A 23,720-nucleotide genomic window follows, 5' to 3' on the forward strand; every position below is an offset into this window, starting at 1 on the left:
GCATCATAGCCCAACATTCAACTCTATATAACATAGAAGTTCTAGCCATTTCGTAAACATTTTCTTTAAGTCTTAGAGGTACTTTACAATCACAAAGAACACCTAACTCTTCCTCCATTTCAATCATCTCGCTCGTATTCTATGTAAGACATCTCTCTCAATCCCTCTATCATTTTACAAAAATGATTTTAAATATTTAAAACTATCAATTATAGATCATCTCTTATCTTAATAATTATCTTATTACGTCTAATATTTCTAAACTTAAATTTTATATATTATGTCTTTACTCTACTAAGTCTAAAACCTTTTACTTCTAGCATTTCCCGCTAAGAGTCAAGTTTAGCATTCACTCTTTCACATGTCTCATCAATCAAAATAATATCATCTGCAAACAACATGCACCGTGATGTTGTATCGTGGATGTGTCATTATTAGCGTAAAACGATAGAGACTTAGAATTGATCTTTGATATAACTTTATCTTTATGGGAAACACTGCGGTTAATCCGCTTAAAATCTTCACTCTTGTCATTGCATCCTCATATATATTCTTAATTAGTTTAATATACGCTATGCTAACACCTTTTTTTTCTCTAGAGTTGTCCGTATAATTTCCCTTAGGACTCTATTATAAATTTTTTTCTAGGTCGATGAATACTATGTGTAAGTCTTACTTCTGTGTAATTTTCAATTAGTTGCTAAGAAGATGTATAGCTTTTATTATCGATCTTTCAAGCATAAATTCAAATTAATTTTCGATCACCGTGGTCTCCTTTCTTAGTATTTTCCAAAATTTCATGCTATGACCCATTACTTTAATACCCCTATCGTTTATATAATTTTGTAGTCTCTTTTATTCTTATATAAGAGAAGAAAAGGACTTACCCTCCATTGATCAAATATTTCTTTAATTTTCAATAACAGGTTGAATAACTTTGTGAGCTATTCAATATCTTATTTCCCAAGACACACCCATACATCTATCGAAATATCATCTAGTCTAACTGTTTTTCTATTTTGCATCTCATTTAAACCTCGCTCAACTTCTGAAGTTTAAATTCTACAATAAAAATTTTAATTTTTATACTCATTTGACCTACTTAAATTGCCTAAATTAAATTGATCATCTAAACTTTCATTAAAAAATTGATGAAAATACCTCTTCCATCGCTCTTCCTAATCATTTAGGAATACCCTATTACATTCATCTTTAATATATCTTATTTCGATAAGATCTCTTGTCTTCCTCTCTCTCGTTTTAGCTATTCTATAAATGTCTCTTTCTCCTTGTCTTGTATCCAAATTTTGATAAAAGCACTCAAAAATATCATTCTTAGCTTTATTCACTACTTTCTTAGCCTCCTTCTTAGTTACTGTATATTTTTTAAAATTTTCTTCATTCTTACAAGTATATAATTCCTATAAGTTGTTTGTTTTTTTTTTCACTTTCTCTTGAACTTTCACATTCCACCACCAAGATTTTTTACTTAGTGGTGCATGTCCCTTTGACTTAATATACTCTTGATTATTATTTTTAACTTTGATATCATTTTATCCTATATCATATTTTAGTCTTTTAACAGAGATAAAAGAAAAAGAATGGCAAGCATACACCTAATGGAAGATTCTTAATTATTATTTCACCTCTGTAGCACTATTTTCCTGTGTACTTCTGTGCTTTCAGTGGCAAATTCCATTTTCTACTTTGTGAGACTAAGGTCAGCTTGAATGCCTTTGGTAGAGTCAAGCAGGGAAGTCATTTATATAATCCAATTGTTTCATAGAATTGTGATGGTACTTATGCTTGGAGTGAAAATAGTTGAAGTTATAATTTACTACAACTTCTCATTTCTTATGTATTATTCACATATGAATTCAACTAATTTGACTGTATAAACAATATCAGCACCAGTTGTTCATAATGTTCTTCCAATAAGTTGAATAAAAAGAGCTACTGAAGATTTAAATTTAAATAAACATTTAAATTCCAAGTTTGTTAAATGAGTGAGGATGGTATGAGCAAAATGTGGCAGAGTAAAATTATTTAGTTTATTTGAAAGAGCCTATTGATAGCAAAGTTATTTGTCATTGCCCCAATGGCTTCTAAAATTTCTCTCTCTGACACACAATTTTGGTGAAAATGCTGTTGAATCAATTTAAAAAGGTTAAACTGAAGCAATAGAAGTGACACAATCTCAGATGTCAAGAGAAAAATAAAAATTATCATTGAAATTTTTTATTATATTTTCAGGTAAATCCTAAAGAGAGAAGTAGCTTAAACTAGGGTTTTCATAGAATGTTTGAAAAATTCAGTGTCAAAGTGGGCCTTAATGGAACCAAATGTAGTTGCTCAAATGTTTCAGTTGCATATTAGCATCTATGTCAAAATCTTATCAATAAAATCATTTTCATATAGTTGGTCACAAGTCTATTAAACTGAAAGATTGCCTCTAAGCAATTTGATTAAACAGCACCATAGAGTTTTGCTCATTGAAATAGGAGTTGCTCATAAATTCAATGTTAGTTCAAGTAGAAATACACTAAGCAATCTGATAAAAACAACAATAGAGTTTGACTGATTAAAAAGTTGTAAAAGGCCTTGCCTGTGCAATTTCCTTGAGCCATGCTGCTCATGGCATCTTTGATGAGGTGAAATATCCTTGTTGTCTAATCTCCAAGGACTAGAAGGATCATGTAAATCATCATTGGCACCACACATTCCTGTTCTAGCCATTCTACCAAGTGATGGCTTAAGTACTCCATTGCCATCCACATTGTCATTATCAACAAGAACTACCTGTGTGGGTTTGGGTAGATCACAATTCTCAATATGATGCAATGATTTTTGGGCAACCAACAAGGCCAGATCATCTTTATCTGTAATACGCCACCAAGGCTCAGACTTATTAATAGCAACCCAAGGTGATCCAAGTTCCAAGGCCTTATGTATTCTTCTAGATGATAATTGCTCATCCGGCTTCATACTTAAAAATTCTTCCTCCTTGTAGACAAATTCCATATCTGGCTTCTGTTTTAAATGCTGATGAGGAAAGTTAGTTATCAGAACAAGAAAGAAAACTACTTAAAAAAAACTTTTCTAAGCTGATTTTCTCAATTTTGAAGAAATCCAAATAAGATGATGATTGTTCAATTAGATCTTGTAGTCGAAACATAAGTTAGAGAAGAGCATAAGTCATAGAGATGACAAGGAAATTGTTGGAGACACACATGCACCATATTCATGATTATGAAAATGAAGTATTAAATAAATACAAGGAACATTTTCCCACAAGTTAACCATCAATGACAATGAAGAAGGAATTTGATGAACCAATCTAAGATCTTGTTAAAACAAACTAGTAAATTGGCTTTGGGAAATCTAAAAAAAAAAGGAATCAAGCTAAAAATGTAATTATGATAGTCAGGCTTTACTGCCAATTTGATTTCATAAATGACTGGAACAGGAACAATGATAACTTTTACTAACAAAAATATCAGATAATAACATAGTTTGATAGCAACCCATTGTTATGATAGTCAGAATCTGTCTGACAATTCTTGATGAATAAAATTATCTACTTCCATGGAAAAAACAACAGATCACTTAAAAATGAGATCAGAAATAGTCAACAAAATGTAGAGCGACTCATGAGACATTCATGTAAATATAGCTATCACTTCCTTTATAAAATGATAAGAATAAGAAATTCTCTCCAAATGTTGATGAATTCATATCCTCTAAACTTTAGTAAAAAAGAAAGCGATAAAGAATGGCTTGGTGGAAATTTTCACAGTAAGTTACCAGATATCACTAGATGTTAACCTTCCAAAATCTGTTAGATGAAAGCAGAACTGTCATTTGTTAAACAGACAAGGATCTGTAGAAGATTTACCTGACTCTTTTACTTTAGATAACTGATCCTGTCCGATCGTTGAGTCGACGGACGCTGGGGACATGGCACACTCCGTTGTTTCTGACTGGTGGCGTAGATCTCTGGCGAACCTGCAAAGAAGCCGAGCCGGGAGGGGTTTCCCGGCGACGGCCCTCCGACGCTCAAGTCAGGCAACGAGAGAGGCAGCGTAATGTGGCTACAGTAAAGATTTGCGCATACCTTCGTCGACGTCTGGGGGGGGTCCTTATATAGGACCTCGGGGAGGCGCGGGCACACTTTTCTATGCATGCACGCTTCCCCAAACATACCTTAACAAGCCTCTGTCCGAAAAGTACCTCTGGCGTCATTCCACAATCGTCCGAGCATATCCCGGATGTGACGGTGGAAGCTTCCGCCGTATGATCCTGTGTACGGCTCGGCCGCCAACTCTGCTGCTTGTCGACGGCAGGTGTCTCGAGGATGATATTATCCTCTGCCTACTTTGTCCGCTTGCGTTCCCTGTCTGCTCCAGGGCCGAGCGGGTCGGCCGCTCGGCAGGCATATCACTTCTGCATCGGTCGTATGCTCGGATGAGACTGCTCCTGCCTGTGTTGCCTTGTGCACCGGCCGAACGGATATCCCGCTCGGCCCTTGAAACCTTTTTACCTTGAGCATCAGAAGCCCGACCCCTAGTCGGGTTATCTTTCATTCGGCTCGGGGAGATTCACACCCGGTCGGATCGATTCATCCGATCGGTCGGCCTGCTTCGCCCGGTCGGCCGGGTCGCAGGGTTGAATCTCTTGCCCTTTGACCTCCACGTGTCGTTGACCTTCCGCCAACGAGGGTCCTCCGCCCTTACCACCGGATCACATGCCTCCCCCTCAAGTCTAGTCGAAGGAGACGCTAAGTCCGACTGACTGGATAGCCGGTTGGCCTGAGTGATACCGCCCTGCCAATAGGGAATGTTCCTCCAAACGGCCGCTCGACGGTCCTCGCTGACGCCCTTCGGATCTCCTCAGGATTCGTGCAATCTTCTCCATTAAGACCGAGCACACGCGCTGTGCACCGTAATGGCGCTCATTAAATGCGCCCCTATGACATGGTGTCACGTGGCGTCTCTGCTGGCGTCATCGTACGGCTCGGCGATGTGTCCGATGGGACATCGACGGTTTGAAATGAATGGTCCGATGGGGGTCTCGGTTCCTGTGACCTGCATCGGACGGTCGAGGCCGATCGGGGCCGACCTTATAAAGTCGTCACCTTCTTCCTCCATCACACTTCTGCCTTCGCGTGTCCCGCCGTCTTTCTTCAGTGCTTCAGCGTTCCGGCGACTTCGCTTCACTGTTTTTCGATGATTCCCCGCCGTCTTCCTTCGATCCCCAGCCTCTTCGTAAGGTTCCTCCGCCTTTCCTCTCTGTTTTCCTCGTCTTTTTTGTCGAGTTCTCGTCTTCTGGTCGCTGTCCCTTTCATCGTCTCCTTGCCGTGTGTCATTTTCTATTCTCTTGGCTTTTGTTTTCTTGCCCGATCGGATAATGACCAGTTCATCCCGAGCCGTAGATCCCACTTTAGGTCCCTGGTATACTACCATGGAGTCTCGCTTCGATCGGCGTGACGCCGAGGCTTTGCTTGACGGTTTTGACATTCCGTCTGACTTTGAACTTATTCTACCCTCACCAACCGCTCGGCCTCACAAACCGCCGAGCGGAGCCATTTGTTTTTTCCGCGACCAATTCACAGCCGGTCTGCGGTTTCCTCTTCATCCCTTCTTCGCCGACGTTTGCAACTTCTTTGGTCTTCCGCTCGCCCAATTAGTTCCCAATACTTTTCGACTTTTGTGTGGAGTGGTGGTACTGTTCAAGATACACCGCATCCGGCATCCCTCTCAGACCGAAAATTTTTTACTATTTTTATTATCCCAAGCAGTCCGAGCTGGGCACCTATCTATTCCAGGCTCGACCCGGTCTAGTCTTTTTTGATAAACTCCCTTCCTCCAATAAACACTGGAAGGAGTTCTACTTTTATCTTCGTCTCCCCGAGCAGGCTCCCTTCCGAACCAAATGGCAGGTCGGACTGCCTACTTCTCCCGAGCTAAAAAGATTTAAGACCCGACCGGATTATCTCGAGGTCGCGAACATGCTTGCCGGTCTGAAGCTCGATATCAACAAGCTTCTGCCTGAAGGCGTGCTGTATATCTTCGGCCTGAGTCCGAGCCGCACTCCACTTCCGAGCAGCTTCGGTAAGAATTTCACTTGCACATGTACTTTGAGTGCTAACTGATTTTCTTCTTTTTTCCTTTGCAGCAAATATCGTCATGGAGTCCGTGATGCTCGGGATTTTGAAGAGGAAGGCCGAGGCGCTTGAGGCGGCAGCCGCCAAAGAGATGGAGCAATTGGGTATCACCCCGGTCGGCTCTCATGAGGGTGAGAGTGAGACAAACGCGGAAGAGTCGGCCGCTCAGGCCTCCCCCGTGGAGGTGACGGGAGGCAATACTTCAAACAGGGAGCCAGCCGCGCAAGAGGAAGGCTCCGATCGGGAAGGCGAGCGCTCACTCAGACAAAAGAGGCGTCGGACGGAGTCACCGTTGTGATCGGCTACTTCTGCTATCCGCGTATCCGATCGGGCGGGATCCGATTCTCGAGGGAAAACTCCAATGGTGAAGGCATTATCCTCCGATCGGACTCCGTCTCAACTAAACTTGTCTGCCAACCCTATTGAGGCTATGCCGGTCAGCACTCTTCCACCTGCCCCCCGTCGGGTCCCGCGCTCAACTATTTTGTCCAAGTTCTCCGCCGCGGCCTCTGCTCCCTCCGCATCTGCTCACACATCTCTCGGTCAGAGCCGCACCATCAGGGTCACCCTGCATCTTCCCACCAAGGAACTTTTGCCCGAGTCTGATCGACCGACCGCGCCTGAGCATATGATCACTATGAAGGGGCCCCTCGCCGAGATGTGGGCCGATGCTCGGGCCCGTGTCGCGATGATTCTGCTCAGCAAACTGGCCAACAACCATATGCAGCAGGCCACTGGGGTAAGTGTGTTTTCTTACGAAGTCCTTTACGCCCTCTTTCCGATCGGCTATCAATACTTCTGTTTATGTCAAAGATGGGTGGAGGAGATTGCTGTCTCCAATCGACTGGCCATGGTGGACGAAGAGTTGAAGAGGCTAAAGAGCTCGGGCGGCTCGTCCTCCCAGGGCCCCTCATATGCTGAGCTGCAGAAAGAACTCAAGAAGACCCAAGATTTGTTGGAGGCTGAGCAAAAGAAGACGGCCGACCAGGCCCATACTCTGGTCGAACTCGAACGACAGGTCAAGACACTTAACCGGAAAATAAGCCTAGCCACCGATCGAAAGAAAACGGCCATCGCCGATCTGGAGAAGAAAAACGTCGAGGCGCGGGGCCTGGAACAACGAGTTAAGGAGTTGATGGAGCAGCTGGACGGCGAGAAGGCGAGCCGCTCGGGTGAAGCGATCAAACATAAGGACGAACTGAAGCACTTGCAGGAGGCTCTTGAAGCTTCCCAAGCTGCCTTCAAGGAGTATCAAGAGGCCGAGCCAGGCCGGGTCGCAGCCCTGAAGCAGTAGCACATCCGCTCGAACGAATTTTCTGTCCGACGGCGCCAATTTGATCATGTCCGAGCGCTGAGTCGATGGACGCTGGGGACGTGGCACGCTCCGCTGTCTCCAAATGGTGGCGTAGATCTCTGGTAAACCTGCAAAGAAGCCGAGCCGGGAGGGGTTTCCCGGCGACGGCCCTCCGACGCTCAAGTCAGGCAACGAGAGAGGCAGTGTAATGTGGCTACAGTAAAGATTTGCGCATACCTTCGTCGACGTCTGGGGGGTCCTTATATAGGACCCCGGGGAGGCGCGGGCACGCTTCTCTATGCGTGTACGCTTCCCCAAACATACCTTAACAAGCCTCTGTCCGAAAAGTACCTCTGGCGTCATTCCGCAATCGTCCGAGCATATCCCGGATGTGACGGTGGAAGCTTCCGTCGTATGATCCTGTGTACGGCTCGGCCGCCAACTCTGCTGCTTGTCGGCAGGTGTCTCGAGGATGATGTTATCCTCTGCCTACTTTGTCCTCTTGCGTTCCCTATTTGTTCCAAGGCCGAGCGGGTTGGCCGCTCGGCAGGCATATCACTTCTGCATCAGTCGTATGCTCGGATGAGACTGCTCCTACCTGTGTTGTCTTGTGCACCGGGCGAACGGACATCCCGCTCGGCCCTTGAAACCTTTTTACCTTGAGCATCAGAAGCCCGACCCCTAGTCGGGTTGTCTTTCATTCGGCTCAGGGGGATTCACAGCCGGTCGGCTCGATTCATCCGGTCGGTCAGCTTGCTTCGCCCGGTTGGCCGGGTCGCAAGGTTGAATCTCTTGTCCTTTGACCTTCACATGTCGTTGACCTTCCGCCAACGAAGGTCCTCCGCCCTTATCACCGGATCAATAACCATGTCAACGACCGCAAAGGTTAAGTAATGAATATAACAGCTATAAGTATAAAATAACTAATAGCTAAAAACACAACCTTTAACCAACAAACAAATTCACGCTGCGAACCAAGATGGGATCCAAAGAAATGGGAAGATAAAACCTTTCACACAGCAAACAATCACTAAACAATCACGTAGAAGTTAGGTTTAAAGAGGAAGCAAGCAGAAGAACAAGGATAAATATCCTAGATCCTCAACAAAAGAAAGAATATGAAATTTGTTCACAAATGCTAACCGGCTAAACATGTATGTTGTCCGAACTTATTTATTTAATTAATTTTATATATATTGAATGAATATAAATAAATATTTACTAAGTCGAACATTAAATTTATTCAGGAATATCCGACCCTAATTCTCATGGATAGACCTAATCATGGTTTGGGACTGACAGTTCGGAAGTGTTGATTCGACGATTTCTGATATATCGATCCTTAACTTTAACTGTCCAATATAGTTACAATTCACAGTTTGGAACCGTGATTTATGGTTTGCTAAAATTTATCACAGTTCAAAATTATTATACTAAAAAATTTAAAATTTATTTTCAAAAAGATTTACACTTATTTAAGTTGTCTACATATTCTCTTACAATATAGAAAAATTAAAATTCATGTAATTTTTTTATAATTTTATCCTTTGATATTCGAAAATGATATTATTATTTTCTATTTCCATTATATTCATTCTATCCTTATTAAAATTTTCAATTTCATTATTTAAAATTTACATTTCTTAGATTTTTTTTTTCGATTCTTCGATTCTGATCATGAATAATACTTGAGCTCCTAATGAATGAACAAGAGATAAAATCAATCATATTCCTATGGGTTTAGATGAGTTGATAAATAACAAGTTAATTGTCACATAAAATCTTATGATTAATTCTCGAAGTTAACTGAGTGTAAATTCTTATAACTCATGTAAATTCATCTTGCCTATCACTTAGTTTTTTAACCATCAATCTTCTTTATATTAATCTCTTCATATTAATCTCGCATAGATTGACACTAGGACCATAAACATATTCGTGTTTTGCCTCGAGAGCTAAAATCCATCTCCGTTCATCTAATAAGAGTAATGATATGCTTAAGGAAAAAAATTCAAAGAAAAGCTCAAGGATAGACACATAAAGTCATGATCCACCATTTCATTTTTTATGGACTTCATCACTTTATATATTTATCCTTAAATTTCTTCTTAAATTTTTTTTCCTTAAACATATCATTTTTTATCAAATAAATACATTACCGAACACTGCACGTTTGTTGCACAGCAACTGGGTGGTATCAGGCTATCAGCCCGAAGACGCACCCGCGGCGTTAAAATGTGAGATGCACGTGATCAAAGATTACGTGTGAGTTTCTTATTGGGCCCACGTTGATATGAGCCTTATTTGGGTCGTAAAATCACTGTATCCGTCAAATATGATGTCCACCAACGCGTCCAAATAGGCCTGTGAAGCACTACCGCACGACAAACTGGACGCTTCGCTTTCGTCTTCGACTACGCCGCCTACCAAACAAGCATCCTTATCCTCTTCAATCGCTCGTCTCCCGATCTCATTCTCCACTCGCCGCTTAGGATTGAGGATTCAAGAGGAAGATAGAAGAAGGATGTGCTTCGAGAGCGACAGCGAGTGCCGGCCGCTGGGTTGGTTGCTCGGCCTCCCCTTCGCCTTCCTCGCCCTCCTCCTCTCCGTCGTCGGCGTTCTGGTCTGGATCGTCGGGTACGTACCGTGGTCCAAACCCTAATTACCCCTCCCGTCCGATCCTCTAATTCCTTCTATCTAGAACAGTCGATTGAATGAAAAGAGTTCTGGATCGAAATTCGAAACTAATTGCAGGTTGCTGCTCTCTTGCGTCTGCCCCTGCTGCCTCTGCGTCACCATCCTGGTAGAGTTCGCGATCGAGCTCATCAAGGCGCCGCTCCACGTCATGCGGTGGTTCACCAAACAAATCCCATGTTAGTCTTCTTCCGATCGTTGATTCATGCGAGACGATGTTTTCCGGGTCTGTGCGATGATTCTTCTTATCTTCCCTTCTTCTACGACGAATTTCTACATTCTTGCAAGCGATTGAGAGGAATAATTCGCCCACGCGGGTTATCTTCGGAGGACGATTTACTCCATTATTGAAAGCAGAAGTCTGTTTCAGTTGGCTAATCCAGTCCGTTGGTAGTTTCGTTTCAGTGGGGAATTTTGTTCTTGGAAAAAGCAGGATGAATTATGCCATATTTTGTGTTTGTGTTCTTTTTGGAATGTAGTACCACTACCAGTCGGTGGTTCACAGTCTCGCTGTTTAATAATTTCTGTTGTTGCCCCGTGGGATTGGCGCAGTTGGTATTGATATTGATGTTTAATTTAATAGATTTTGAATTAAGTTCTCAGCTAGTATAAAATGACTGTGAGCTCCCCATGCAAATGATTGTGAAGCTATGTTAAATTAACCATGCGATTTATCTGTCTATTATGGGACCGGATATCTGGAGAGCAGATTTCTTGGTCTTTATTTTTTTTAATTAGGGATGGATGAATTATAATTGTGGTAGGATAGTTGTCGGGATTTTTGATCATAATTAGTTGTGATTTTTTCTTGAATTTAGTATTCCCTTCGGATTATAATTTAATTTGGAGAGGACGATCGGAGGCCGTCGTTATTGGTAGTGGACAAGTGACTAGGTTATTAAACGTCGATGATTTTTGGACGGCTTTCGGCCGTTTTTTCTGAACTAAATTATACCTTGGAGGAGACGGTGATCTTAATAAGGGATCGTAATTAATTGTAATTGAATCACAATCATGATTTGATCATAATTATGAGTGATTCATCCTCTCTCGACTATCTACTCCATTAATTTATTACTTTGGTTCCTCAATTTTTGAGAGCCTATAAGGACATCTCCAATCATTAAAGTTTTGAATGAACTTTTTTTAGAATTCTAACATGTCATTCTCAATCGTTAAAGCTTGGAGTGAATTTGCTTTTATAATTTTCTCCACATATAGTTACTATTTTCTCCGCAATTAAAAAAAATCTGCATATAATTTTTTTCATTTAATATCTTTATATAGTTTTCATTTCATATTTTAATTAATTATAATCTTTAATTTAATTTATTTATAATTAATTAATTAATTTTTAATTTAATATAATTTATCATTTTATTTAATATTTAATTATTTTACAAATTTAATTTAATTATAGTCATTTCTATATTTTTTTAACTTATCCCAAATATATTTATTTTTGAAAGAAAAAAATATAATTTTAATTTTTACTAATTATTTATAAATTAAAACATTATAATTAGTTCATCAAAAAATTTATTTTTAAATTATTTAAAAAGAGTCATGTATATTAATTATTGGCTCCATCTTAAAAAAAAAATAGATTTGAAAACTCAAATTTAAAATTAATTAATTTTTAATTTAATATAATTTATCATTTTATTTAATATTTAATTATTTTACAAATTTAATTTAATTATAGTCATTTCTATATTTTTTTAACTTATCCCAAATATATTTATTTTTGAAAGAAAAAAATATAATTTTAATTTTTACTAATTATTTATAAATTAAAACATTATAATTAGTTCATCAAAAAATTTATTTTTAAATTATTTAAAAAGAGTCATGTATATTAATTATTGGCTCCATCTTAAAAAAAAAATAGATTTGAAAACTCAAATTTACTCTTAATTAAAAACGTAAAATGTCATTTACACAATCATAAAATTTTTTAATGAGATTTTTAAATTTTACAAACTAAAATTTGCATTGGAGATGCTATAATACTATACAAATGTATTGTAATCAACTTTGGACAACTGATTGCATCAATGGTCTCGTCACCCTTTTTTTCCTGACCGATTAGGAAACGTAAAAGGACGTTTATTATTCAATTGTAATGAATTGAAGGACGCTTCGAATTATTATTTTTCGAAAATACATTTATTTTCATAACAATTTACGTAATAATAATTATTATAACATAAAATTTGATTATTTCATTTTTGTGAGAATTATTATTATATTAAAATATTTTTTTTAGAAATTTAATCAAATTTATTTAAATACTATTAAAATTCTTTTAAATTGATCAAAATTAATTTAAAATAATTATAGAAATTAGTGAATACTTACAGGTTAAATCTTAAACTTTAATCTTAAATTTTAAAACTTTATATTCTAAATCTGAGATACTGTTATATCCAAGATACTTAACTAGATCAAAATTATTTAATTTTTATAAAAATCATTTTAAAATGGTTGTAGAAAAAATTAAAGTAGTTGATACTTGCTACCTAATTAAAAATAAATCTTAAATCCTAAACTTTAAAAATTTAAATCATAAATTATAAATTTCAAAATTATTATATATTAAAATATTTTTTAACGATTTATTTAAAATTATGGAAGTTAATAAATAATTATTACATAATTATAAAAGCTACTTGTCCAATATTACAATAATAATTTTTTAATTATTATACTAGTTATTGGATAACTATTATATATTATAATAATTAATCATAGCTAGAATCAGATAACATCGATGTTCCTGTCAGAAATATGAGAAGATGGAATTGTCGAAATGACATGACTGGAATATTGATCGCATCTTCATAATCTGGATGGTGAGCTATCTTCTGTGTTGACCAAGTCATCAAAAGTCCTCTGATCAACAGTACCTGTAGCCAGCGACCAGGTTACCCCGGTCTCTGGCCTCCCGATGCTCAAGGCGGATACCACGAATATATAAGCAGCTGAATGAATAATGAACTAATAAAGTAAAGTAAAGGATGAATACGATGACGTACCCTGGCTCCGGGGGCGCTCTCGGATGGATTGGTGAGCTAGTCGCGATGTTGATCGAGTCGTCGTGACCGTGCAGGGTAGATGAGTGTGAGTCAGCTAAGGAGTCGAATCTGGGAGCGACGACATGGAATTCAGTGTAGCACGGATCCAAAAGGCGGCATGTCGGTCGAAATATGACGAAGGCTCCTGAGCCGGAATACTACAGCGGCTCGCGGGTCGGGACACGACACGCAGGCCGGATAATACCAGTAACTCACAATCATAATAGCGATACGAAACACAACGGCTCGGTGGCCGAAACACAACACACAGTGTAGACGCAAGTCACAAAGGTACAGTGCAACAGCAGTAGCCCGAAGGTCGGATCGGCGATGGCTCGAGAGCTGGCTCATCGCCCGATAGGAGTGCCAACAGAGACGATGGTGTTGTACCCCCTCGATGAAGGTCGTGGGCCAGCTGGTGGTTGTCGCTGGAGATGGCATCGGAGGGTAGACTTGGCCACTAGAGGTGGCGGCAGTGGCTGTTGCTGGAGGCGACAACCGTGGGAGGAGGTGTGGGCGACACCGGCTGCGGCATCCGCAGCCGCTGGAGGCGGCAGTGGTGGCGTGAGGGGGCAGCATGCTCCTGCAGTGGCGCTGGGAAGGGAGAGGATGATGCGGCGGCTGGATAAAAAGGGTGTACCAACGCCGGTTGGTGTCAGCAGCCGTCTATGAATGACGAAGGCAGTAAGGTGGCTCACCGGGAGTGGCGTCGGCGGCTAGAGGCTCTAGTGTTGGCGGCTAGGTGGCGCTAGCACTGGCGGGTCGGTGGTGAGGGGGTTAAGGCTCGCTTGCTGTGGTGGCGGCGCCCAAAATCAACCCCTTCTCCCCTATGCACAAGGAGTTGAAGAAGTCGTTGGTGGGCACGGCTACCGTGGCTGCTGGGGAAAGGAATAGAGGAGAAGTGTGGCGGCTCGCCGGCGACGAGGGAGGCGACGTCGGCGGCAGCATCATCTATTGCGAGTCGCGATGGTTGGGAACCACAAAGGTGTTAGGATGTATACTAAAAGCTTAGCTTTTGGTATAAACATTTATCTAGAAATAAGAATCACATTGGTCAAATGTCTACATTTACGATAAATGTAGTTGTTCAATTAATTTATATTGTAGATAACATGGTGTGTGGTGTCACACACAGAGGATCATGTTATTAGTACCTTATAAATTATAAACAGTAGCTCACGACCAAGATGGAAAGGAACAAACCATTGGAAGGTCGTAGTGTAATTAGGTATTAGTTTATCTTAACTATATAATTACACTAGTACACTTAGAGTGTATTGAGTAGGAGCATTAGAGGTCGTTTCTTTTATACTGACTTTATAAAGGAACAAAGAACTCAGTTATTATGGAAGTGTGTGCTCTTAATCCTAATATAATAACAAACACATATATTTGATATTTATTTCTTTAATTTATCAATGGTGAGATTTAGTTCGATAAATCAATAAGCCCGATAAGTTGGGAAATGATATCACTTATAGTGTGTGTTGTTGATTATAGAAGGAAACTATGTCTTAGTGATCTAGGTTGATAATGTCCCCAAGAGGAGCTCATAAGGATTGTCATGTTAAACCCTGCAGGTGGACTTAGTCCGACATGACGATAAGGTTGAGTGGTACTACTCTTGGACTAAGATATTAATTAAGTGAGTTGTCAGTAACTCATTTAATCAGTGGGCATTCGACATCTTAAATACAGGGATACTAACACACTCATAATAAGAAGGAGCCCAAAATGTAATTTGGGATTGGTGCGGTAGTTCAATAATAGTTCTTTAGTGGAATGAATTATTATTGATGAAATTAAGTTATGTGTTCGGGGCGAACACGGGATGCATAATTTCATCGGGAGACCAAAACCAATTCCTCCTCTCGGTCCCTATCGTAACCTCTTGTATATAGAGATTTATACCCACCACATACCCACCTTCTTACCCAACCTATAGGGGTCGCCCAAGCTAAGCTTGAAGCTCAAGCTTAGGGTCGACCAAGCCTAAAGGTTGAGCCTTAAGGTTGCCGGCCAATTGCTTGGAGCCCAAGCTTAGGTGGCCGGCCACATCATATTAAAAAAGGATTTTTATTAAAATTATTTCTTATGTGGATATCATGTTTTAAAAGAGAGTTTGAAATTTAAATCTTTCCTTTTATATCTTTCTACAAAAGATTAAGAAAAGATTTGAAATCTTTCCTTATTTGTAGATTGAAAGGTAAATTTTAATTTTAAGAAAACTTTCTTTTTTTAAACCATGTTATGATTTGAAAGAGAGTTTAAAAATTAAATATCTCTTTTATAAGTTTCTACAAAAGATTAAGAAAAGATTTGATATCTTTTCTTATTTGTAGATTGAAAGGAGATTTTAATTTTTAGAGATAACTTTCCTTTTGAAAAATTATCCACATGTTTAAAAGAAAGATTTTAATTTATAAAATTTCCTTTTTATAATCCACCATGAAGGAAAAAATTATTGGAGAGATTTTTATAAATTTTCGGAAGCAAATAAGGAAGTTTTAATTTGTGTTTAAAATTTTATTTGCTTAGAGATTTTAATGTGGTTGGCCATTGTAATTGAAAAAAAGGAATTTAATTTTAATTAATTAAACCTTTTTTTTCATGGTAAAAGAATTAATAAAGTTTTTATTTAAATTTCCTTATTTGCCAAGACCAATGATTATAAAAGAAGGGGTAGAGGTGCCTTCATGATTAACGATTCTATTTCTTTTTCTCTCCCTCTCTTCCTTGGTGTGGCCGGCCAACATCTCTTTATCTTTTCTCTTCTCTCCACTTTGTAGCCGAACCACATCTCTTTCTTGGAGTCCTTGTGGTGGCCGGATCTTGCTTGGAGAAGAAGGAGAGAAAAGGATGCGATATTTCTAGCATCCCTTAGAGCTTGGTGGTGGCCGAACCTCTTCATCCTTGGAAGAGATTTTGGTGGCCGAAACCTAGAAGGAAGAAGAAGGTGCTTGGTGGTTCTCATCTCGGAAGATCGTTGCTCACACAACGTCCGAGGTTAGAAGAGGAATACGGTAGAAGATCAAGAGGTTATTTGCTTACAAAGAAAGGTATAACTAGTAATTGTTTTCCGCATCATACTAGTTTTCTTTGTATAGTTATTTTTGGAAATACCAAACACAAGAGGCATAAGATTCTAGAGTTTTCAAATTTGTTTTCGAGTTTGTGTTTTTTTTTTATTTTGTCGAATTTGTGATTTGATTGTTCTTTTTTGTTAACCTAGAGTTATTTAAGGAAATTAAATATTAGCTTTCCTTAAAAGGCTTTGTCTAGGCGGTGGTGGTTGCTCCCATATCCAAGAAGGGCATGTGCCTCGCCATGCAGTCCTGGATGTTAATATTTAATGAATTAATAACATAGGTGGATTTGAATCAATAGTGTTAAGTTCTGCTGCTTGCGATTTAAATCTAAACCATTAAGAACAGATAAGTTAAATTTGGAATCAATGATGTTAAGTTCCGTCTGCGATTCCTAATTTAACTTCTAAAGAACACAATAGGTTATTTAAGGAAATGTTCGACACTTGTACAAAATTTTTGTACAGTGGAGCCGATATGGTTTTCCTAGGACTAACCAACAGAAGGCTGGTGGCGGGAGCCTCCGGCGAGGCGGCCCTGAACGGGGTGGCGACATTCTCCCCATGGCTGTGGCGGTGGCCTCCTCCCACAAAACGAACCAGCCCCCTCTCCCCTGATGAACAGTGCTCTTCTAATACCAAAACCCTCAAAATCTGAAATGACCAAAATGCCCCTCCTTTTTCTCATATCTCCTTTTGATCCCCAAAATCCTGTTGCCGTATCACAAGTCTCTCCCTCAAGTATAGAAAAAAGGAGGCACGAGTCCGACTGACTAGACAGTCTATCGTGAAGGCTGAATCACTCTCGATAACAGAGTCAAATCGCTGAATCCATCGTATAAGGCCACGCAAGCGATCGCTATATGGTGTCCCATGAGAGATGGTAACGATGCCGAGCGGACTACGAAAAATAGTACCAAGTCAACAACCGGACAGATGTCGAGCGGGTGGCAAAACATTAAGCGAACGATGAGTAAAATGATAGTCGACCGAGTGGTACGCGGGATGCCGAGCAAACCGAGTGAACGAGCGAGCAATGTCGTGCGGGTGACCGAGAAAGTATCGACCAGTCAACCGTAAGATGCTGACCAGACCATCGAGAGAATGTCGAGCGTTCAACCAAGTAGTTTAAGTGTGTGGCCGAACGGACGGTTGAGCGATACCAGTCAGACGACTTCGCAAGTGCTGATAGAATGAGGTGCACTTGGCAGAGTGGCGAGAAAAACGTGTCGACCGAGCGGCAAAAAATAGTGTCGAGCGGATGCCACGCAAGCTATCGGGTGAACGCCAACTGAGCGCTCCGGCGAATACCGAACGAGCGATGAGGCAATGTCGGGGCGGAAGTGGAGCTCAAAAATGGAGCGGAAGCATAGCCCGCAAAATCACATGCACACGAAAACGGAAGTTGTGAGCCGAGCGGGCGCATTGCCTGTGAACTGAACGGGAGTATAACCCATGAATCGAAAGTGCATGCAAGCAAAAGTCGTTAGCCGAGCGAGCACGTCACCCCGTGAGCTGAACGGAGGTGTAGCCCGAGAATCGAAGACGCACGGAAGTAAGTCGTGAGCTGGGCGGGTGCAGAGCTTATGAGATATTCTGGCCCGAAACCAATGGAGATACTCTTGTTTGCGACCATTGGAGATAGCTCAACCCCGAATAGGGGAGATAAGCTGCTCATATGCTCCGTGACCAATGAAGACCTCTCGACCCCGAACGGGGGAGATATGAGATCCAATGAACTGGTTCGAGACCAGTAAAGATCACTCGACTCCGAACGGGGGAGATAAGGAAATATGATATACTGGTCCGAGACCAGTGAAGACCACTCGACCCCGAATGGGGGAGATATGAGATCCAATAAGTTAGTCCGTGACTGGTGAAGGCGAAGACCGCTCGACCCCGAACGGGGAAGATATGAGATCCGATGAGCTGGTTCGAGACCAGTGAAGATCACTCGACCCCGAACAGGGAAGATAAGAAAATATGATATGTTGGTCCGAAACCAGTGAAGACCGCTCGACCCCAAATAGGGGAGATGGAATATCCAATAAGACTGGTCTGTGACCAATGAAGACCGCTCGACCCCGAACCGAGGAGATAGGAGATCCGATATGTGACGATCGCTTGACCCCGAACGGGGGAGATAGGAGATCCGATGGTGGATACTTGGGTTTAAGATTGCCACTTGACCGTTGGTGGAGACCTGGGTTTAACGTCGCCGCTCGATGATTTGATAAAGACTCGGGTTTAAGGTCGCCGCTCGACCGTTGGTGGAGACCTAGGTTTAATGTCGCCGCTCGACGATTTGATGCAGACTCGGGTTTAAGGTCGTCGCTCGACCGTTGGTGGAGACCTGGGTTTAACGTCGCCGCTCGATGATTTGATGCAGACTCGGATTTAAGGTTGCCGCTCGATCGTCGGTGGAGACCTGGGTTTAACGTCGCCGCTCGATGATTTGTTAAAGACTCGGGTTTAAGGTGGTCGCTCGACCGTTGGTGGAGACATAGGTTTAACGTCGCCGCTCAACGGTCTTCACATGGGTTCATAGTCGTCACTCGACTTCTAGAGCCTATAGCTCTAATATAACTCAAACTCGGTTGATCGGCGCGGGAGTCTCTGACTTTGAGCCCATGGCTATAATATAATCCCAGTCGATCTGCATGGGAGTCTTCGACATTGAGCCCGCGACTTTAACATAATATAATCCCGGCTGATCGGCACGGGAGTCTTCGACATTGAGCTTGCAGCTCTAACATAATATAATTCTGGCCGATCGGCACGGGAATCTTCAACATTGAGCCCGTGACTCTACTATAATATAATCCTGGCCGACCGACACAGGAGTCTTCTGCATTGACCCTGTGGCTTTAATATAATATAATCCCGGCCGACCGACACGGGAGTCTTTCACATTGAGCCTGTGGTTCTAACATAATATAATCCCCGCCGATCGGCACGGGAGTCTTCGATATTGAGCCCGCGGCTCTAACATAATATAATCACGACCAATCGACACGGCCACACGGGAGTTTTCAACATTGAGCCCGCGGCTCTAACATAATATAATCCTGGTCGATCAGTACGGGAGTCTTCGACATTGAGCCTGTGACTCTAATATAATGTAAACCCGGTCGATTGGCATAGGAGTCTTCGACATCGAGTCTGTGACTCTAATATAATATAAACCCGGTCGATCGACACAGGAGTCTTCGACATCGAGCCTGTGCCTTTAATATATTGTAAACCCGGTCGATCGGAGACAAGCCCAACTGATCGGTACGGGAGTCTTCGACATTGAGCTTGTGGCTCTAACATAATATAATCCCGATCAATCGGCATGGGAGTCTTCGACATTAAACCCGTGGCTCTAACATAATATAATCCTGGTTGATCGGCACGAGCGTCTTCGATATTGAGCCCGTGACTCTGACATAATATAATCTCGCCCGATCGGCACGGGAGTCTTCGACATCAAGCCTGTGACTCTAATATAATGTAAACTCGGCCGATCGGCACGGGAGTCTTCGACATTGAGCTTGTGACTCTAATATAAGACAAGTCCGGTCGATCGGTACGGGAGTATTCGACATTGAGCCTGCGACTCTACTATAATATAATCTCGGCCGACCGGCACGGGAATCTTCCACATTGAGCTCGTGGCTCTAACATAATATAATCCCGGCCGATCGACACGGGAGTCTTCGACATTGAGTCTGTGGCTCTAACATAATATAATCTCAGTCGATCAGCACAGGAGTCTTTGACATTGAGCTCGTGGCTTTAACATAATATAATCCTGACCGATCAGCACGGGAGTCTTCGACATCAAGCCTATGACTCTAATATAATGTAAACTCGGCCGATCGATACGGGAGTCTTCGACATTGAGCTCGTGGCTCTAATATAAGACAAGTTCGGCCGATCGACACAGGAGTCTTCGACATTGAGCTCGTGACTCTACTATAATATAATTCCGGCCGACCGAGATGAGAGTCTTCCACATTATTCTGTGGCTCTAATATAATATAATCTCGGTCGATCGGTATGAGATTCTTCAACATTGAGCCTGTGGCTCTAACATAATATAATCCTGACCGATCGGCACGGGAGTCTTCGACATTGAACTCACGGCTCTAACATAATATAATCCCGATCAATCAGCACGGGAGTCTTTGACATTGAGCTCGCGGCTCTAACATAATATAATCCCCGCCGCTCGGCACGGAAGTCTTTGACATCGAGCCTATGGTAAACCGAGTCGATTGGCACGGGAGTCTTCGACATTGAGCTCGTGACTTTAATAGAATATAAACTCGGTCAATCGGCATGGGAGTCTTCGACATTGAGCTCGTGGCTCTAATATAAGACAAGCCCGGCCGATCGACACAGGAGTGTTCGACCGAAGAACTATGGCAGATCCTATGATCAAAAGAGAAAATACAACGGAAAAACTGACCTGCCATCCAGCAGAGGATCAGACTCAATTTCTCGACTTCCGAATACCCGTGGAGTGAGGAGAATATGATACGCTCATCGAAACCCACCAAAGTCATGAGTATGGCAGAATTTTTTGCCGTCGTCCATCTTCACGTTCCAGATCAGGCGAAGTTCCCACATACGACGTCAATTATGTTCCTGTTGGGAATCTGAGAAGACGGAACTGCCGGAATGACGTGGCTGTAATATTAACCGCATCTCCATGACCCGGATGGTGAGCTATCTTCTGTGTTGATCAAGTCATCAGAAGTTCTCTGGTCAACAATACTTGTAGCCAGCGATCAGGTTGCCCCGGTCTCTGGTGCCCCGGTGCTCGAGGCGGATCCCATGAATATATAAGCAACCGAATGAATAGTGGACTAATAAAGTAACGTAAAGGATGAATACGATAACATACTCTGGCTTTGGGGGCGTCCTCTGATGGATCGATGAGCTAGTCGTGATGTTGATCAAGTCGTCGTGACCGTGCAGGTAGATGAGTGTGAGTCAGCTGAGGAGCCGGATCTGGGAGCGACGACATGGAATCCGGTGCAGCATAGATCCAAAAGGCGACATGTCGGCTGAAATATATATGACGACGGCTCCTGAGCCATAATACTACAGTGGCTCGCGGGGCAGGACACGACACGCAGGCCGGATAATACCAGTAACTCACAATCATAATAGCGATACGAAACACAGCGGCTCGGTGGCCAGAACACAACACACAGTGCAAGATGCAAGTCACAAAGATAGAGTGCAACAGCAGTAGCCCGAAGGTCGGATCGGCGATGGCTCGAGAACTGGCTCATCGCCTGATAGGAGTGCCAACAGAGAAGATGGCGCTGTACCCCCTCGACGAAGGTCGTGGGCTAGCTGGTGGTTGTCGCTGGAGATGACATCGGAGGGCAACCTCAGCCACTAGAGGGGGCGACAATGGTTGTTGTTGGAGGCGACACCCGCTGGAGGAGGTGTTGGCGGCTATTGGAGATGTCGGCGACACCGGTGGGAGGCACCGGCAGCGGCATCCGCAGCCGTTGGAGGCAGCGGTGGCGGCGTGAGGGGGCAGCATGCTCCTGCAGCGGCACTGGGAAGGGAGAGGATGACGCGGCGGCTGGGCAAAAAGGGTGTACCAGCGCACGGCCGGTGTCGACAATCGTCTATGAACGACGAAGGTAGTGAGGTGGCTCACCGGGAGTGGCGTCGGCGGCTGGAGGCTCCAGTGTTGGCGGTTAGGTGGCGCTGGCACTGGCGGGTCGGTGGTGAGGGGGTTAAGGCTCGTTTACTGTGGTGGCGGCGCCCAAAACCAGCCCCTTCTCCCTTGTGCACGAGGAGTTGAAGAAGGCGTCGACAGGCGCGACTACAGTTGCCACTGGGGAAAGGAATAGAGGAGAAGTGTGGCGGCTCGCTGGCGATGAGGGAGGCGACGCTGGCGGCAGCATCGTCTATTGCGAGTCGCGATGGTTGGGAACCGCGAAGGCTGGCGACGGGAGCCTCTGGCGAGGCAGCGCTGAACGGGGTGGCGACGTGCTCCCCGTGGCTGTGGTGGCAGCCTCCTCCCGCAAAACAAACCAGTAGGGATGGCAATGGGCGGGGCGGGGGTGGGTTTGCCATTCCCATCCCTGCCCCGTTTTCATTTTTTCAGGTTCGGGGATTCCCCAAACCAGAACCCACGGGGATCAAATCCCCATCCCCATCCCTGCCCCATTTCCAAATTTAATTTATATTATTATTATTATTATTATTAACGATAATATTAATATTAATATCAATATTAATAATATTATTATTAAATATTCATACTATTATTAATATTTTTTTAAAAAATCATATTATTATTTAATAATAATAATAATAATAATATTCGGGCGCGGGTTTGGAGATGAGGATAGTATTCTCATACCCGCCCCATCCCCGAAAAATCGAGGATCCCCATTCCCATTTTGGGTTTTCCCCACGGGGCCCAAACCCGTGAGAAAAATTGTCATCCCTATCCCCCTCTCCATTGATGAACAGTGCTCTTCTAATACCAAAACCCTCAAAACCTAAAATGACCAAAATGCCCCTCTTTTTTCTCATATCTCCTTTTGAGCCCTAAAATTTTGTCGCTGTATCAATCGAATTTGAGACGATCAATTTGATCGTATGAAAAATTTTCATTTGTAATTAAAATTAATCAGAAAATATTCACAACGAACAACTCAATATCCTATAGTTAGGCTCTGTATTTAAAGAGAAAATTCTTACTAATATATCATAATTGAAGATTAAATTATTGATATTCAGATGATAATTTGGCATCTTTATTGCACTGTATGTAACGATAGCTCAAGACATAGCATTTGGATAATAATAAAATAACAGGATATTTTTTTTTAGAATATCTACAACAATTTCTCTAACATAGAATTTAATTTAAAATTAAAAAAAAAACCATTGTAATATTTAGATTTCATAAAGTACTCTTTAATTAAAATAAAATTTATTTTTTAAATATTAAAATATCATTTAATTAGGAAGATAAAAAAATAAATGGATAAAATCTAGATATTAAAAAGATAATAAAATATAAAGATAGAATAAATTATAAGGAAATTAGTATATTAAAAAATAGATATTTAAATTTAATAAAGAAAAATTCTGCGGTAAATTTTAAATAGAAAATTTGATGCTATTATTTTAAAGATTTACGGATCGACTGTGGATTAATGGATGTATTAAGAACGCTGGATGCTATTTTTTATTTTTATTATTATATTATTATTATTATTATTATTTTTATTCTGTCCTCTAGCGGGGGGCGCGTCGGCGGAAACCCCCGGTTTCCAACCACTGTTTCTTTTTCATTATTAGTCACGTTGAATAAAAGTAAAACCATTCGTGGAATGCGCCGATGATTTATTATTTTATTCATTCTGCATAATCTACGCC

General features: G+C 41.7%; 1 protein-coding gene across 1 annotated transcript; it reads left to right on the forward strand.

The window, feature by feature from the left end:
- Positions 1-9,824: 9,824 nt before the first annotated feature.
- LOC122012885 (signaling peptide TAXIMIN 1-like) lies at positions 9,825-10,753 on the forward strand. Its single transcript, XM_042569545.1, has 2 exons — positions 9,825-10,094; positions 10,212-10,753. Exons 1-2 carry the CDS (start codon positions 9,982-9,984, stop codon positions 10,333-10,335), a joined length of 237 nt encoding a protein of 78 aa, XP_042425479.1. The 5' UTR covers positions 9,825-9,981; the 3' UTR covers positions 10,336-10,753.
- Positions 10,754-23,720: the final 12,967 nt, after the last annotated feature.

Source organism: Zingiber officinale, chromosome 8A (genome assembly GCF_018446385.1).
Source record: "Zingiber officinale cultivar Zhangliang chromosome 8A, Zo_v1.1, whole genome shotgun sequence".
Taxonomy (NCBI): domain Eukaryota; kingdom Viridiplantae; phylum Streptophyta; class Magnoliopsida; order Zingiberales; family Zingiberaceae; genus Zingiber; species Zingiber officinale.

Bases quoted from the DNA above. Each gene is read 5' to 3' on its own strand.
- LOC122012885 (XM_042569545.1), top strand. From the start codon at position 9,982: ATGTGCTTCGAGAGCGACAGCGAGTGCCGGCCGCTGGGTTGGTTGCTC. The intron at 10,095-10,211 runs GTACGTACCGTG...AACTAATTGCAG, and splicing joins GTTCTGGTCTGGATCGTCGG to GTTGCTGCTCTCTTGCGTCT.